This window comes from Nilaparvata lugens, chromosome 2, assembly GCF_014356525.2.
Source record: "Nilaparvata lugens isolate BPH chromosome 2, ASM1435652v1, whole genome shotgun sequence".
Classification (NCBI taxonomy): Eukaryota; Metazoa; Arthropoda; class Insecta; order Hemiptera; family Delphacidae; genus Nilaparvata; species Nilaparvata lugens.
This window is the reverse complement of record NC_052505.1, coordinates 27727060-27743769: the sequence shown is the minus strand read 5'-3', so window position 1 is coordinate 27743769 and position 16710 is coordinate 27727060. Positions and strand designations below refer to the sequence as shown.

Here is a 16710-nt window from a genome sequence, read left to right as displayed (position 1 = left end):
ATTTTAAATTTTTGATGGCGAATATCTCGAAAACCGTCCATTTTACAGAAAATTTACGAGAGACAAAAACGTTAGCAAATTTTTTCACGATTCCAATGATACCTGATTTATTGAGATTGGTCGAAGAATAACAGAGAAATTAATTTTTTTCGTACTGCATGCATGACCACTTTTCACCATTTAAAGATCAATATTAATTTTTTAATTCCAGATGTATTTAAGATGAAGCTTTGAAACTCGGTATGCTCCATATGGGCAAACAGATGATTTTACAATGGTTTTCAGATGATAATGTTTGTCTTGTAAAAGTATTGTTGTTTCATTAAAAGTAAAGAACCAGATGTAGTGCTTCCTATTTCTTAGTCTCACGTTTCCTAGGTCTTATTTCTATCTTAAATTTCCAGTTTCAATATTTCTTACGTTGCTTCTACACAAATATTAATTATTGTAATGGAATTTAGTTCGCTGGAGTACACCGATATCCACTTCATGTATGGAGCAGCTCTTGGCAATGCGACGTAAGAAAATATTGAAACTGGAAATTTAAGATAGAAATAAGACCTAGGAAACGTGAGACTAAGAAATAGGAAGCACTACATCTGGTTCTTTACTTTTAATGAAACAACAATACTTTTACAAGACAAACATTATCATCTGAAAACCATTGTAAATCATCTGTTTGCCCATATGGAGCCATACCGAGTTTCAAAGCTTCATCTTAAATACATCTGGAATTAAAAAATTAATATTGATCTTTAAATGGTGAAAAGTGGTCATGCATGCAGTACGAAAAAAATTAATTTCTCTGTTATTCTTCGACCAATCTCAATAAATCAGGTATCATTGGAATCGTGAAAAAATTTGCTAACGTTTTTGTCTCTCGTAAATTTTCTGTAAAATGGACGGTTTTCGAGATATTCGCCATCAAAAATTTAAAATGGCCGCCATTTTGAAAAATTTCAACGAAAAATTTTTTTTATTTTTTATAGTTGAGTCTTTATAGCATAAATATTCATGCCAAATTTCAGATCAATACAACATTTCGTTCTTGAGATAAAAATTTTTAAGTGAAAAAAACAAAATGGCAGCTATAAGGATAACCGCTGAGTTTTGGACACTTCAAATATGACATTTGTAGTCTCCTAGCATCCAGGTACAATACCCTAAAATTCTCGACACTACTTCTGAAACACCCTGTATAAATTCGTTCAAATTTTCAATTCGTTTATAAGAAGTGGAAGGTTTAAAGTGAATTACATTATAATAATTCTTAGAACTTGGAGATATAATAATCAGAATCCATATCAATATTGGTTACAGAAATCAACTAGAGTCTTTGTGACATTCCAGTCTGAGTTATTACCTTTATGTCATCCAAATCGAGCTTGAACGTCTTATACGAATTAGCCTCATGTCAAATTAGTTCTCATTGATTCGTTCACCATATACAAGTAGTATAAACTTTACATAAGTTGAACTTCGTACAGTGAACTACTTATATTGGTATTTCACAAATGAGATACCATATATCACAAGAAGTTGCAATAAATCTCCTCTCAATTCAAAGCGAGTTCTGATCTAGCAAGCTGCTCTGTGTGATTTGGGATGACTGAACGATATATTATGTAACTTGATGCCTTTCTGAACTAATTTTGAATTCAGAAGTAGAAACTTGATGCTTTTTTACTGGTTGTGACAAATCACTCTGCGATAAATTTCTTCAAGAATAAGAAGGAAAAGGAAGAGAGACAGGAACAGGAAAAGGAAAAGGAACAAGAAGAGGGAGGAGAATGAGGAGAGAAATAAAAAGAAGATGAAAGTGTGCTGAGAACATAATTATGGAAGATGGAGAAAAATAAGAACAAGAAAAAGAAAAAGAAGAATATGTGCAAGAGGAAAGTTGTGAGTGTAATTGAAAGATAATGAAGTGGAAAGAAGTGGATTTTGGATGTGGAGAGAGGGAAAGAGAACGGATAAAGAACAGAAGGAGAAGAGGCAGGAATATATAAAAAAGGGAGAAAGAGTGGGAAACTAAATGGAATAAATAGAGGGAGTGTGGTTTGATAGAAATGGAATAGGACGGGAGGGGAAAACATTTTTGGAAAATGATGACAGAATAGCCAAAAAGAGAATCAAGGAATAGAAATCAAATAGGAAGCAGAACATAGGGAAAGAGAGGAATACAACTGATAGGAATTAAAGACGTCAAAGATACCTATCATAGAATAAACAATCGAGTATAGAAGTTTCCTCTGTTCCTACATTCAAAATATAGAAAAAGTAAACAAGAACAAGGGGAGAGAGGAATATAAATTGAATTGTAATGTAGTTGGTACTTCAAAATTTCTGCTAAAAAATATTAGATCCATACCTAATATAAGGAGGAATGAATGCAGATCGGGGCAAATACCAATTCACATACATGCGCTATTCACCCTACTTTTGAATTAGTTGAACTTCACTTCAAAAACTATTTGATTTATGAGCTCCGGCTAGCAACAAAATCAAGACTTTTATCGGATTAGAAACTTCGGTTCAACGTCACATTCAGGTTCTCCTCTTCTTTCTACTTCTCTCCCTCATCCTAATTCTTCCACTCTGAATCCTACTCCTTCTTCTTTTCTTCTTCCTCCTCCTCCTTCACCACCTCCTTTTTCCTCCACCTCCTCTTCTTAATTCCAATACTTTGTATCTACCTTTATTCAACACCCACCCCCAGTGTCAGAGTACCTACTATTCGAAGCAAAACTTTATGAAATACTTGCTAGTTTATGTCAACGTTCACACTGCAATAACTTTTCGAACCACCCTAATTGGGCTTAGCCGCCTCTACTAACATGTTCTTATAGTCATGGTTATAGTTATAGTTCAGTTGTTATAGTTTAGGTGTTATAGGTCGAATGTTATGGTTATAATTTTATAGTTATAGTAGCACTACAGTTTGCTCATGTTGAACTTTTGAATGCTGCTATAGTGAATGACATGAAAATCTTGGAACTCCCTTCAATGTGATATGAAGATTGTTGTAATAGCTTACGGAGCTTTTTCTTTTGTTGGATTATCTTCTCCTTCATTTTATTATTACTGTTCTTCAAGTCTTCGTTCTTTCCATTATCTTCCATTCATTCTGATTTGTTTTCTGCCTCTTCCTTCCAAGTAATGCTTATCCTTCTTGAAACTCCACCTTCAACTTTTCCTACTCATTATCTTTTTTGTCTTTCTCTTCCCTGTACAGTGATTCGTTGGACACATACACTGATTACACTCATATGTCGTGACGTCATCACTGCTAGTTACATTATCTGTCCCGCTCTCTCGCTCTCTCTCTCTCTCTCTCTCTCTCTCTCTCTCTCTCTCTCTCTCTCTGCCTCTCTCTCTCTCTCTCTCTCTCTCTCTCTCTCTCTCTGTCGAAGTATTATTATTATTATCTGTCGAAGTGATACTTTCCGATAACTTTCCGATAACCATCTGCTTTATAACGACCATTCCTTCCTATTCGACTCTAAAAGTGTTCCATTGATTCATCTCGAATTGTGACGAATTTTGAAATCATAAATACATGGAATTTCCAGCTCTGACAGTATGTTGAACCAGTTAACGACCGGGAATCCCCCGGATGGAAAAACCACACCACCTCATCAACTTTTCGATAATTAGCACATATTAACTCTTTCGGTCTGTCACCATAAGTGAGAATAAGAACAGTGGTGAAATGTTTGCTATGCTGAGTGACAGAGATTCAAAGTTATTAGTGTTTGAAGGTTTCAAGTTTTCAAAAAATATATCACCCTCATTGTCTCTGTCATTTAATGAATGATTGATCGTTTAATCAAGGTTCTAGCCCAATCTTCTATTATCAATAATTAGAATGGAATTATAGGATAGAAATCTGTATCTCATTAACTAGGCTACATAAAATACAGTAGTGTAACTTGAAGCATCCTTAGGATACTGGAGTGGATTTGAATTTCGTTCATTCAGTCGGGGAACGTGATGTCGGCTGCTAGTGAGAGTGAAATGACATCACTTGTGATGACGTCACCGACGTTCACTTTATCTTGTATAGTTGCGTTCAATATGTGAGTGGCCAAAAATTTTTCTGACCGCGGGCCGCGGTCTACATCTTCTTCTCCTTCTTTCTTTTTGCTCCTCCATCATACCTTCCCTTCTCTTTGGAAGCGATCATTGACATGTCCAGTTCTTAAAAATAATAATCCTACTAATCCACAAGACTTCCGACCTATAAACATAGTTTGTAGTATTTCCAAGGCACTGGAGAGAATAGTGCATGAACAGTTGTCAGTGTACCTGGAATCATTCAACTTCTTCGATGAAAATAAGTCTGGTTACCGCCCTTTTCACACCACAACTACAGCACTATTGAAAATCACTGATGACATTCGAAATTCAATGGATCAACGTTCTTTCACTCTTTGATTTCACAAAAGCTTTCGATAATGTCTGTCATTCAATCTTACTGCATAAACTCTTTTTTCAGTGTGGTCTATCATTTTCTTGTGTTTCCTAGTTCAAGTCCTACCCAACTGATAGGTACCAGTGTGTCAGAGTGGCTGAGGAGAAAATGTACAGGTGGCTCCCAGTTGTTGCAGGGGTCCCACAGGGCACAATCCTTGGCCATTTTCTTTTCTCTATCTATGTAAATAACCTTCCTCTGATTTTTCGTGATTTGTCTTATCATATTTATGCTGATGATCTTGTTTGCTACAGTCGCTTTCCTTCTGGTCACTCTTCTCATGCTGATGATGCTGTGGCTGCCATGAATGTTAATGTAGCATCTTTGATTTTATGGGCAAAGGCGCATTATTTGAGTCTCAATGACAGGAAATGCAAAAGTATCATTGTTGCTTATGGCAGACTGTACAATCAACTGGACTTCAATGCAGTGTCCAAAGTAATTCTAGATGGCCATGCACTTCAGTATGAGGAATGTATCAAGGTTCTAGGAGTTTTCATAGATAAGAATCTTAATTGGACCTATCATATACCTTAGACCTTATCATAGACCTTATCAAGGTGGATTTTTGCCACAATGCATCAATTCAAGAGGTTGAGGAAGTTTCTCCCAACCAACCTTTGTTTTACGCTCGTTCGAAGTCTTGTCCTGCCCATTGTGGACTATGGCAGCATGGTCTACAATGACATGACTGAGGAGCTTAATATGAAATTGCAGCGTGCATTGAACTATGCAGTTAGGTTCATATATGATGCACGAAGGGATTACCATATCACACCTTTCTATAGGAAACTGCAATGGATGAAACTGAAGGAACGGATACAATACTTCATATTATGTCTTGTATATCACCTAGTTGTCAAGGGCAATGGTCCGCAGTATCTGAAAGAGAGATTCACCACTCTTGAGCACATCTACCACAGAAATACACTGCAGCACCAGTATTTCCTACAAATTCCACTCCACCGCACAGTTATGTACAACTCCTCTTTTACTGTAGTAGCGTCCCGACTGTGGAACAATCTATCACCTGAGTTGATTTTCTCACCAAGCTTCTATTTGTTAAAATCGAGGCTTCTAATAAATGATACATTGACGTAAGGTCTCTCTTATTGGCAGGGTTTGATGCATTCTTGCTCTTATTCCATTGCTCCTATTTCATGCACAGTTTCATAATAACTTCTCTTCTTTTTTATTAAAAGTCTGATCACAATTTTTTGAAATAGGACCACCTTCATAGTTTTTTTTTACCTATTTCATGTACGCTCTATTGTATAATATGATGAAGTTTAATTCTTCATGGTATACTTTCATGACAAGTTTCATTCCACATGGATGCAAATAACAACTTTAGTTTGCCAATGTGATAATGCTTTAGTATAATCACGGAATAAGCATACCAGTAGTGCTTAGTAGAACTGTAGTGCTGTAAGTAGAACAGTAGTGCTTCTTTCCTCTGTGGTATAATGTTGATGGCTCAATATGTACAATATTATTCTCTATAATATTATTTGTAATTGATAAATACTGATGCGGAACTGTAAATAATTGTTTATTTCTTAAGTTTGATTCAATTGTTTATTGTCAATTTTTGTAAATGTTACCTTAGGCGACAGCCTTGTTTTTAAAAAAATAATATCTTACCTTATACCTTCATCCTCTTCCCTCTTCCTTGATATACTTTCCATCTTCTCTCCTCTTCTCGACCTTATTCTCCTCTCCTTGCTATTCCTAGAGGGAAATCGAAACAAAATCTTACTAAATTTTTATGATATAGTTCCTCCTTTTTCAATTTCTGCATTCACTCTTTCATTTTTTCTTTCTTCCCTCCCCCATCATTTCTCAGTTCTCCCTCATTCCTCTTTCCCACCTTATTCTTCTCATTTCTTCCCTCTGCTTCCCCTTCACACACTTGCAAACAAAGTCGCTTATGATCTCGTTTGTGCTTTGACAAACGGCACTTGCCTTAACTCTATTATTATTGCTGGCACTTGCCTCCCGACCAACTATATTATATCTATATAGACTTGCCTCCCGGCCAACTATACAATATCTCTCAATACTTGTCTCTCGGCTAACTCACTTGCAACTACACAACAGTCATTACAACATCGTTCATAAAATTATTCGCAAACTCCAAGTCGCTTTCAAGTCTTAAGCTGTGTCATTGTCGAGAGTTGAATCGAATTTGAAATACACTGAGATTCACTTCAAACTGTCAGCATGCCTTTTATAGTAACATCAATGCTTCTCTGATAGTTTCAAGTTAATCTCTCTACAGTGTAGCCGAGAGTTGCTTGTTAAAATATCGTTCAACTCATGGTGAAGCTTTATACTATTGTTACAATTAATAGTTGAGTATCTTGATAGTAGTTGAGTGTCTTGTTAGTAGTTGAGTTGAAACTGTATTAGGTTGTAACATGCCCGCTGCAACTGTTGTACATTAGATAAGCGCATTGAATTTCAAGATTACAAGAGCCTTCAAGTCTCTCTTATGCATACGAAATAGATTTGTATTGATATCAGAACGATACTGAATAGATTGATGAGTCAGAATTGTGGAGGCGATGTTTTAATTGGTGCAGTGCAATAATTGAAGAATCATTAGCCTATGTAGCCCATCTGATATGAATGATGCGATCGGATTGGTAACTCGAGATAATTGCTTAGATTATACATAATGCTTACATAAAATGGTGCTTGATACCTCTAATCAACTAGGAGACAGTACTCTTGTCTGTAGTAATACCGTTGAAGATCAATATTTTGAGGCCAGGTACACTGACTGACAGTTGAGAGCCTTCAAATCACTTGGCCATTCAGAAATACCTGGAAATGGATAATTTCTCATAATCTCGTTCACTATTGGCGCACAAGTCAGGAACTATTGCAGTTAGGATCATTGTTATCATACACTGAATAAAATCAATAAATGAATATTCAAAATGCTATGAAAACTAATGAGAGATACGGAATACGTCTTTAATTAGCGGTTAAATCCAATAATTGATCCCGTCTTTTTAGTTCAATTCAAAAGAACCTGTTAAAAAGTGCTTCCATTCGACTCAAATTATTTCACATTTTTGATCATTCTACGAATGTTTTATCAAATAAAATAGAACTTTCAAATTCGAGGACCGCTTACCTTTTCTAGAGAGTATGCAAGAATATGCTACCACTACCGTAACTATAACCATGGTTTATGTTATATTGTTACTGTACGTATGACCACAGATTAAATAAGTAATCTTCCTCCTAAGTAATATTTACTTCCTTTATGCTACGACTTACCGAGAACCTTTCAACGCTTCCCAATTATTTGTACTTCCAGAAGTTTCGATTATCACTACTTTAAATAAGTTGGTCTTTTAGGGATATTACACAACCTGAACCCTCCGATTAAACCTGCCTTGCTCCCAAGTTATTCAAATTTTCATGTTATAACTTCTGCTTCCAAAGACGAAGCTTCATTAAATTTATGCTTGAATTGCTTTCAGATGTCAACAAGGCAAGACATCATCCAATGTCAAGTGAAATTGCACACCATTTTGGCTCTGATCCTCACAATCTACGCTCAGACAACCTATAGCGGTAAGTAACACGACTTTTCCTATTATGGATATCACAATTTTAAATTTATTTCATTGTATTTATATTTGATTGATGCAAACTTACAAGACATATGGAAAAGTGGATGGATAACAGGTTTCTATCTGTATTGAACAGTTGTAAGCGGTAAGAAAAATTATAACTCTCCCATTCCTATTTCCATATACCGCTAAACTTTTCCAGTTCTTATCATTTTAAATACTCTTGGACCATTAATTCGTCCGTCATCACCTAACATCCAAATCATTTTACTCGGTATTCTGATAGAACACTACATTTTCCTATGAAATGACAAATGTCATCAATTCATTGACTATTACATAGTGAACATATAGCTATTTCACCAACTCAACCCCCCCCCCCACTATAACCTTCTACTTTTATCAAGAGAAGCAATTTCTTATTTGATAATAATGCAACTGTTGATTTTTCAGGAGCTTTAGGCCATATCCTCCAACTGAGTTTTCATTTTTCTAAGAACATGCCATCTCATTTTGCATGTTCTGACTGACAGAATCGCGAAAATAATTTAAAATGAATAATAAACTGAACTGTTGACATTCCAGGAACTTCAGATTCTATCCTTCCATTCGTTCCGTTATTTCAGTCATTGGTGATGGAAATGAGAGACGATTCAGGAAACTTGAGGTTGATTATGTTGCTACATCACATCATATCATGTCATATCATAAAATTTTGTGAATTTTTGTAGCTTCCTTTTCCTCTCATATTCAAGTCGCATTTTTATTCTCATATTTCCATTCTACATTAATTCCATATAATGTTTTATTCTCATATTGTAATAACCGTATAAATATTATTAGTAACTGTTTTATTGGATACATATAATCATTGTCTTTTCTCTTTAGGGCTACTCTTAAATATAAATAAAAATCAGAAATCCAAGTATTCTTTTAAAATATTGTTCAATCATGACATGTTGTGAGCAATTGCAGCCGAAACATGTCGTGATTGAACAATTTAAAAAGGGTACTTAGATTTCTAATTTTCATTCATATATTATAATCATTATTGAAACAGTTGATTCGTAATGACGAATGAATAGGTTCATCTATAGGTTCATCTATTCAAGTGTTTTATTCCCAACCTTTAATTTTGAGTAAATTTGCTTGTTGACAAACTTATATTATTATTGTAGCAGTTGATTAGTCATGGAAAAGAAATCGCTGACAAAGAAAGATTTGAACCTATGACTTCCAAATTTTATAGCGGAAATGTTAATACAGTATTGTCAATTTTCATGGAAAAAGATTGAGCTGTCTGCATTCTGCGTACTAAGTTTGATAAATATTGTTGCGTTTCAAGCGTCGCAGGTAATGTGTATTTTGTACCTGGGCAATAGTACTTTGTACCTTTCACGTTAACGCCGCGGCATTTCCGTTTGGAAGCTAAACACTGCAATAATAATTTATCAAACAGAGCACGCAGAATGCAAACAGCTCAATCGTTTTTCATGAAAATTGACAGTACTGTATTAATATTTCATAAAACTTGGAAATCATAGGTTCAAAGTTTTCTTTGTCAGCGTTTTATAATTAGAGTAATCACACAACTGAATACCAGCTTTGATATCTTTTTAATTCCAACTACTACCTTTACAAAAAAATACCGGCCACCTCATCATGTTACACAATTGAGAAAAACAATCAATTTTATCTGAGGTTTAACCTCTCATCCCTATTTGCGTGGTACAATAATTAATACAACGTTTCCCAAAATACAGGTTACAATTGGGGTTCATATTGAAAGCGCCTTGAGTCTAAGGTCTGTGGCACACTCAGCCACCATCAACGCACTTGTAAAAACGAGGCTCTGGTGGCAAAATATTTAGAACAATCTACCAACATTGCCACCATCGTCATCATAAAATAATATGAGATATCAAATAATCATCGATCCACTATTTATGTCGATGATAGCCACCAGAACTGCCACCAAGCGGAACAAACATCTGTTTAAACATGAATGAAAAACAAATATAATTATAAATATATTACAATCAATCAAAGATTACAATAATATGATAGTGGTGGACTGAGTGTTTGTGATTTTGGTAGCCTAATGGGACATGTTCCGTATGATTCAACAAGATTTCTTGGTTGCAATACGAAGGACCTATTGTATGTTAGAATACAAAATTATAACACCAAACTAATTACAGAACTAATTAGGAGTTGGATGGTTATTAGAATAGGATGTCACTAAAATATAAGTTTGTGGTTGCAACAGGGTGGATCACTGCTAACACCCTCCTGGTATTACATTTTGTCGCACTTCCAAAACCTATGAATAAGGCATACTCCCATTTGATTCTATTATAATATCTGTAGGTGGCTCCACCATGGTGGTCGAGTGTGCAATATAGGCCTAAATAATAGTCGATAAGGGTATGTGGTTTGTAAGGTAAATGTGAGGATGTTTTGGATACCTCCAACCGTAGAGTATAACATAGTATAATATAGAATGTAGTATTTATCTAACGTTGTTTATTTTGTTCATTCACTTGAAAATTACTCGATAAATGTTGTTTGAAATAGAAAATAAAGTGGAAGAGGGTTCTTTGATTCTAAATTTCCATCTACATGATACCTGTATATCATGAAATACAACATGAGATCAATTACCGAAAATGAACACATCGATACACAACATGTCAATACAACATCAAAGATGAAAAAAATACGAAATCAAAGACGTGAAAAGTAGAAAGCCCTCCAGGGAACTTAATATTCTTATGCAAGAATACGGTTCCGGGTCTTGGTATTCTATGTATAGAATCTAAACATTTTTTGTGAATAATTCATAAATATTGTTTGTTATAGTCAACCAGTCTTGAAGAAGCATATTAATACTAAGCCAGTATTTTGAATCAGCATAGGTAGAGAAATCCAATCAAAAGCTGTTGATTAAGCTGAAAACAATTACTAACAAATCGACGCAAAACCGTTGCATAGACAAGCTCACACAAAGAACAACCCTGATAAACTGGATCATGGAGAGGAAAGAGCCGACAGAGAGAGTATGAGATGAAGAGAGAGAGAGAGTAGAGTGAGAGAGAGAGAGTGAGAAAATAGTGACAAACTTTCAGCAGCATTGTGAGGCAGTTGCAACTTTGCCAGGGCAACTACTTCACTGACTGGTCGTATGTTGTGGTCGGCGAACATGTGTTTATTTAATCGGACCCTTTCAAAACCCCCTGTCCAATGTATCACCCCCCCCACCACATGTGCGCAGTGCATCTTTCAACAATGACTAATGGGGTCTCGACCAGCAGCAGTCATGTCAGAAGTGACTGTCCAGTTTGGTCTAGCTGATTTATGTACAAAGTAGTTGTTGTTCCATCAAATAATCAACTGCTGATTTATTGTTGATTGCAATAAATTATTCTAGGACGATATTTGGACGCAAAAAATGTTGATTGCAACTATTTTAGAACGATGTTTGCTCGTAGCAAATTGGGGGGGGGGTAGATGAGCACTTGGAGTTTGGATGGTAAAAAAATCTCCTATGGTGAGTTTCATGTTTTAAAGTCAGCATTCAATTAACATTATATTCCATCCCAGTCTGTCATTGGAAAGCAGATAGTTCCGTTATTTTCCTACCGGCATCGTTGCCAACTCGTTTGTGGGCTGGGTGGAAATATAATCAACTACCAAAATATTCAACCTCAATAATGAAAAAATCATTATTACTATTACAGTTGTGTTGTGTTTTTGAGTGCAATAATATTTGTGTTTCAATTTGTGATCATGATTAATTGAAATTTCTCCATGATTTAACACATTTCCATGATTCAGATTGAATATGTTTGTAGCTCATTACATTTCAATAAGTTTCACCAACAATTTGGCAGCGTTGCGGAGTTAAAAGTAGATAGAACAATCTGCTTTGTCTGATGACATACACGGATAGCAAACCAATGTTAATCAGGTACTGAGTCTTCGATGTTCATTTCAAAATGGGAAGCCAAAGGAGGAGGAGGGAAATTGAAATGCTGCCTTCATTTGATTCTAGAAGGGCGAAGCTAGGACGCAAGAATCAGAAGAAGAAGGAGGAGAAAAAAGAAAAAGAAAAAGAAAAAGAAAAAGAAAAAGAAAAAGAAAAAGAAAAAGTAAAAGTAAAAGAAAAAGAAAAAGTAAAAGAATAAGAAAAATAAAAAGAAAAAGAAAACGAAGAAGAAGAAGGAGGAGGAGTAGGAGGAGGAGGAGGAGGAGGAGGAGGAGGAGAAGAAGGAGAAGAAGGAGAAGAAGAAGATATGGAAGTCAGACAATAATCTAGTATGTGTAGGTTGTTGGTTGATAAAGGGTGGTAAAACTTAGAGATTCTTGTCGATTCAGCACTTTCTGTCGTCGGCGCTTATAAATCACTCAGTCATCCAGCCTCCTCACTCCTCACACTCCTCCTTACTCCTCACTCATTGTCACTTCTTACTTTTTATCACTCCTTACTCCTTATCACACTCCAACTCTCTCAACACGCATGCAAACAAACTTGTCAGCCCTTGAATTACCATCTCCGCTCCACTATTCCCTCAACATCAACTCGCCGAGTTGAATAGCGATGGTGGTGGAAGAGGAGCAGGAGAAGGAGGAGGAGTGAGAGGAGGAGGGAAAGGAGAAGAAGTAGTAGGAGGAGAGGAAGAGATGGAAGCGGATGAGGAGGAGGAGGTGGAGGAGAAAGATTAGGAAAAGGAGAAGGTGGTGGAATAACAGAAAGCGATGCAAAAGGAGGTGGTGAAGGGAGAGGAGTAAGAGGATGGTGTAGAGAAAGGGAGTAAGATGAATGTGGATAATGGGAAGAAGCAAAAACAGATTGATAGATAGATAATATTTATACAGTTCCTTTATTTATACAGTTCAAAATATTACAAGTTTTATGGACGAAGTTGAGGCAATAAGAGCTTCCTCTTCTACTCAAGCCAAAAATAGAAAGGAGTGATGAATTAGGAAGAACAAGAGGAGAAGTAGAAAAGAGAGAAGTATGGAGAAGTAGGAGGAACAAGAGGATGCTGAAATGCTGGAAGAAGAGGAGCGAAGAGCTAGGATAGGGTCGAAAATAATGGATGAAGAAGGAGGAGAAGAAGAAGGAGAATTAGGAAGGTGTTTAGGTGATAGAGAGGAGGACGGAAAAAGGAGGAGTAGGAGTAGGGTGAGGGAAGGCAAGAGAAACAAATGATGAGGAGGAGAAACAGATAAATATAATGAGGGGAACGAAGATAAATAATATTGAGAAAACAAGTGGAAGGGAAAGGAGGAGGTGGTGAAGGAGGAGGAGGAGGATAATGTTGACGAAGAGGGTTAAGAGGTGGAGAAGCAGGTGAGGGAGGAAGGTGAGATGAAGATGTGGGGAAGGTGACGGAAGGAGTGATGGGGAAAGAGGAAGAGGAGGCCAGATACCGTGGATGGGTGATGCGAAATATATTCAGCAGGAGGCTCACAAATTTCGCTGACACCTGCAGTATGATAGCGACTGATGCACTCTAATGACGTCATACATCAGTGCCCATGTCAAATGTGATGTCAGTTCTCACATGATGCACGCTCACTATTGAACAAGTAGTCGCGAATGCTAATAGTATGCTCGTAGCCAGCAAACGTAATCTGGGTTAATTTGTCATTGAAGCAGGTGTAGTGCGGATAGCTATAGTGTAGTGTTGTAACTATACTTGCAAAATTAGGGTTTTGAATATTTCTTGTAACATCCTCTACTATATTAATTATCAATATTGTCTAATCAATCATTTTTTATTCTAACTATCTTCACTTGTATGGAAAATCTGAAACTTCTCCAGATTCTTGATTTTGTAAGTGCTATTTATCTCGATTCTCTGCGTTAGTACGAACTTAAAATATCTCCCAGCATAGAAATTATATTATTTCCTCCCTTATCAAACAGCATTCATAATAATGTTGATGACACCACAACAATGTACTTGAATTCCATTATCTATCCTACGATTTTGAATTCAAGAAGAAATTTTCCGCTTTGAATAAGACGATTATAACTGCTACTGCTTTCTTTGGTGTGCTGAGGAGTGTTTATATGATTCATATAAAATTGTAACTAGGAGGTGAAAATGCAAGTATGATGTCGATTACAATAGTTTCAGTATATTTTAGGGAAGCAGTAAAATAAATTGGAAAGAAATCAGTTGAGAATGAATTGAAGAAGGAGCATTTTAGTTAGTTGAAGAATAGTTTATAGCGAACTAGCGGAGAAGAAATGGAGGAGGAGGGGAAGAATATGAGACGGAAAAAAGAAGCTGTAGGAGGAAAATTGAAATAAGAAGGGTATATGATGAGACATGAGCAGAGTAGGTAGAATGAAGCTGCTCTAGCTCCTCATTATATTTCATTAAGTAGCAGTCACATAATCCAGTTATGAGCAAACCAGATTAGGTTTCTTGTTGGCCTTTGCCTTACTGTTTATCACCTTATCCTCCACCTATCCCATCCCCTCTTCCACCAATTCTTCGCGAAAATTAGGTCATAATGAAGTTCAACCCCCTTCTTCATCACCTCCTGCTTCTTCTCCTTCTCCACGTCATCTATCCTTTTACATCCGTTTCCAACTTATCTTCCTTCCACAGTAAGCTTTGCTGGTCCCTGAAGTCTTTCCATCCCGATCAAGTTATTATTCACCATTTATTTCAGTTTTGGTTCATTTCCTACTTTTCATCTCCTCATGGGTTATTTATAATATAATAGGAGAAAGAATTGGCTTTCTCGCCACACTTGTATGTGATGAGCTGGTTTCCGCGCGTCATATGGAAGCCGTAAGTGATCGTTTTCTGACCAGGTCAGTAAAATTTTACGGCTCCAGGGCTGTAGAATAACCTTGAATGTCAGCTGATTCTGATATGATAATTTTTATGTTAACGTTCTTACAAATTCCATTATATTAAGCGAGCAATTTCTGTATATATTTTTATATTTATCTGGTTATTTTTATATCTGGTTATTTATGTCCAACGGATCTCGGAAACGGATCTTACGTTTTCACGAGATTTCGAACATAGTACGATTATGATATGAAAATTCGATTTCACTAGGTCTCATCCCTGGAAAATTGCTGAATTACATTAAAAGGATCATTCATCCTTGGAAAAACAGCTGAGACTGTCGTCGTCTGTGGATAATAAAAGTGAGTAAAACTGACGAATTGCCAGCTGTAAAATATAAACACGACCTTAAAGATAGAGAAAACTTACGGGTTTGAAAGGTGAAATTATCCATAATTGATCAAAAATATTAATTATATTTAAAATAGAATCATATTTTTGCGATGGTTCCAAATTCATCAAAAAATTTGATTTTTCTTTTTTTAATCTTCCAACCTGTAAGGACGTGCTTCCTGGGGGGTTATCTCTTATCATAGAGTCCCACGTTGTGAAGCCATTGTGTAAAGTGGTAAATTGTAAATCCTTTATAGATAAAACGGTGTTCTTGATGTTTATAAGAGCTGTTGCTAAAGTCCCTAATTTGCGAATAAATTCGCAAATAGTTAAGGCCGTCCGGCTCGCAAAATTGCTGGGTTCAAACCGCAGCTCTAGCTCAGTGGTAGATACATGAATTTTCCAAATATAATTAATCACCACAAGGTTCAATGACTGGTGATTAATAATTCTTACCACTGCTTCTGTGAAGTTCTTGAAGAATACCAATAAGGAAATCAAAAAGATAGTTGATGACTGATTATCAGTAACCATGTATCCAATTGAGGATAATAAAGACCAACTATGGTTTTTTCCAGTTGATTCTCAAAACGCTCGCCATGAATACAGGTATCCACCAATTTATCCTTCTGAAATTCCTTAGAACTTACAACGCCAGTTCTTGAAGCTCTCTGGATCCTTATATGAAATAACTGGAACCTTATTAATATAATTATCAATGTGTTTTTTCTGGCGGACTAGTATGACTATCATCAAAGGATGATAAGTACTGGATGCTCTTAATAAGATCAATATTGATTGATTCACTAATTTTATATGCTGCAGAATATTTTTCTTGGTACTGAGACAGCCCAAACTGTATATCACGAGATGAATTAGGATAAAATAAACTTCTATGATTTTTGTATGCTGACATAAAACACAAAATATATTCCCATAAAACAATATATATATAAAATATTCTTATATCTATAATTTTCTTTAAATAATTCTTTAACGGTTTAAAAATTATCACATTTAGTGAGTTTAACATAGCATTCACATTTGTGAGCTTTAAAAATTATAAATTTGTATTTGATACTGATGCATGGACTTCAAGTCAATTCAGAATTCTACAATTTAAAACCTGTTCGGTCTGTAGATTTAATAGGACATGCTTTGATCAATTAGCAAATAATAATTATTAAAATTAATATTTAAAAAATCTCAGGGTTTTTAATGAGTCCGTGCCATGCATAAAAGTAAGCTTCCTACATAAATCAAATAAAATTCATAAAGCGTTCTTATAAACTATATGATAGCACTCAACACGTTGCGAATTTTTCTTTGACTGATTTTATTTATATAGCGCTTTGATTAATTCCCCAACTCTAATAAAAAAGGCCTTTATAAAACGAGCTCGTTTGAACAAACACTCACAGTAATGATGTTC

The 16710-nt window shown here is 35.7% G+C and overlaps 1 protein-coding gene across 1 annotated transcript in view; it reads left to right on the top strand.

Annotated features, from left to right (window-relative positions):
- The window catches only part of LOC111046726, a 122558-nt gene that overhangs the window by 30307 nt on the left and 75541 nt on the right, over positions 1 to 16710 (top strand). Inside the window, exon 2 of the mRNA XM_039420948.1 lies at positions 7972 to 8065. Coding sequence (XP_039276882.1) covers positions 7972 to 8065 — 94 coding nt within the window. The remainder of the gene's footprint in view (positions 1 to 7971; positions 8066 to 16710) is intronic.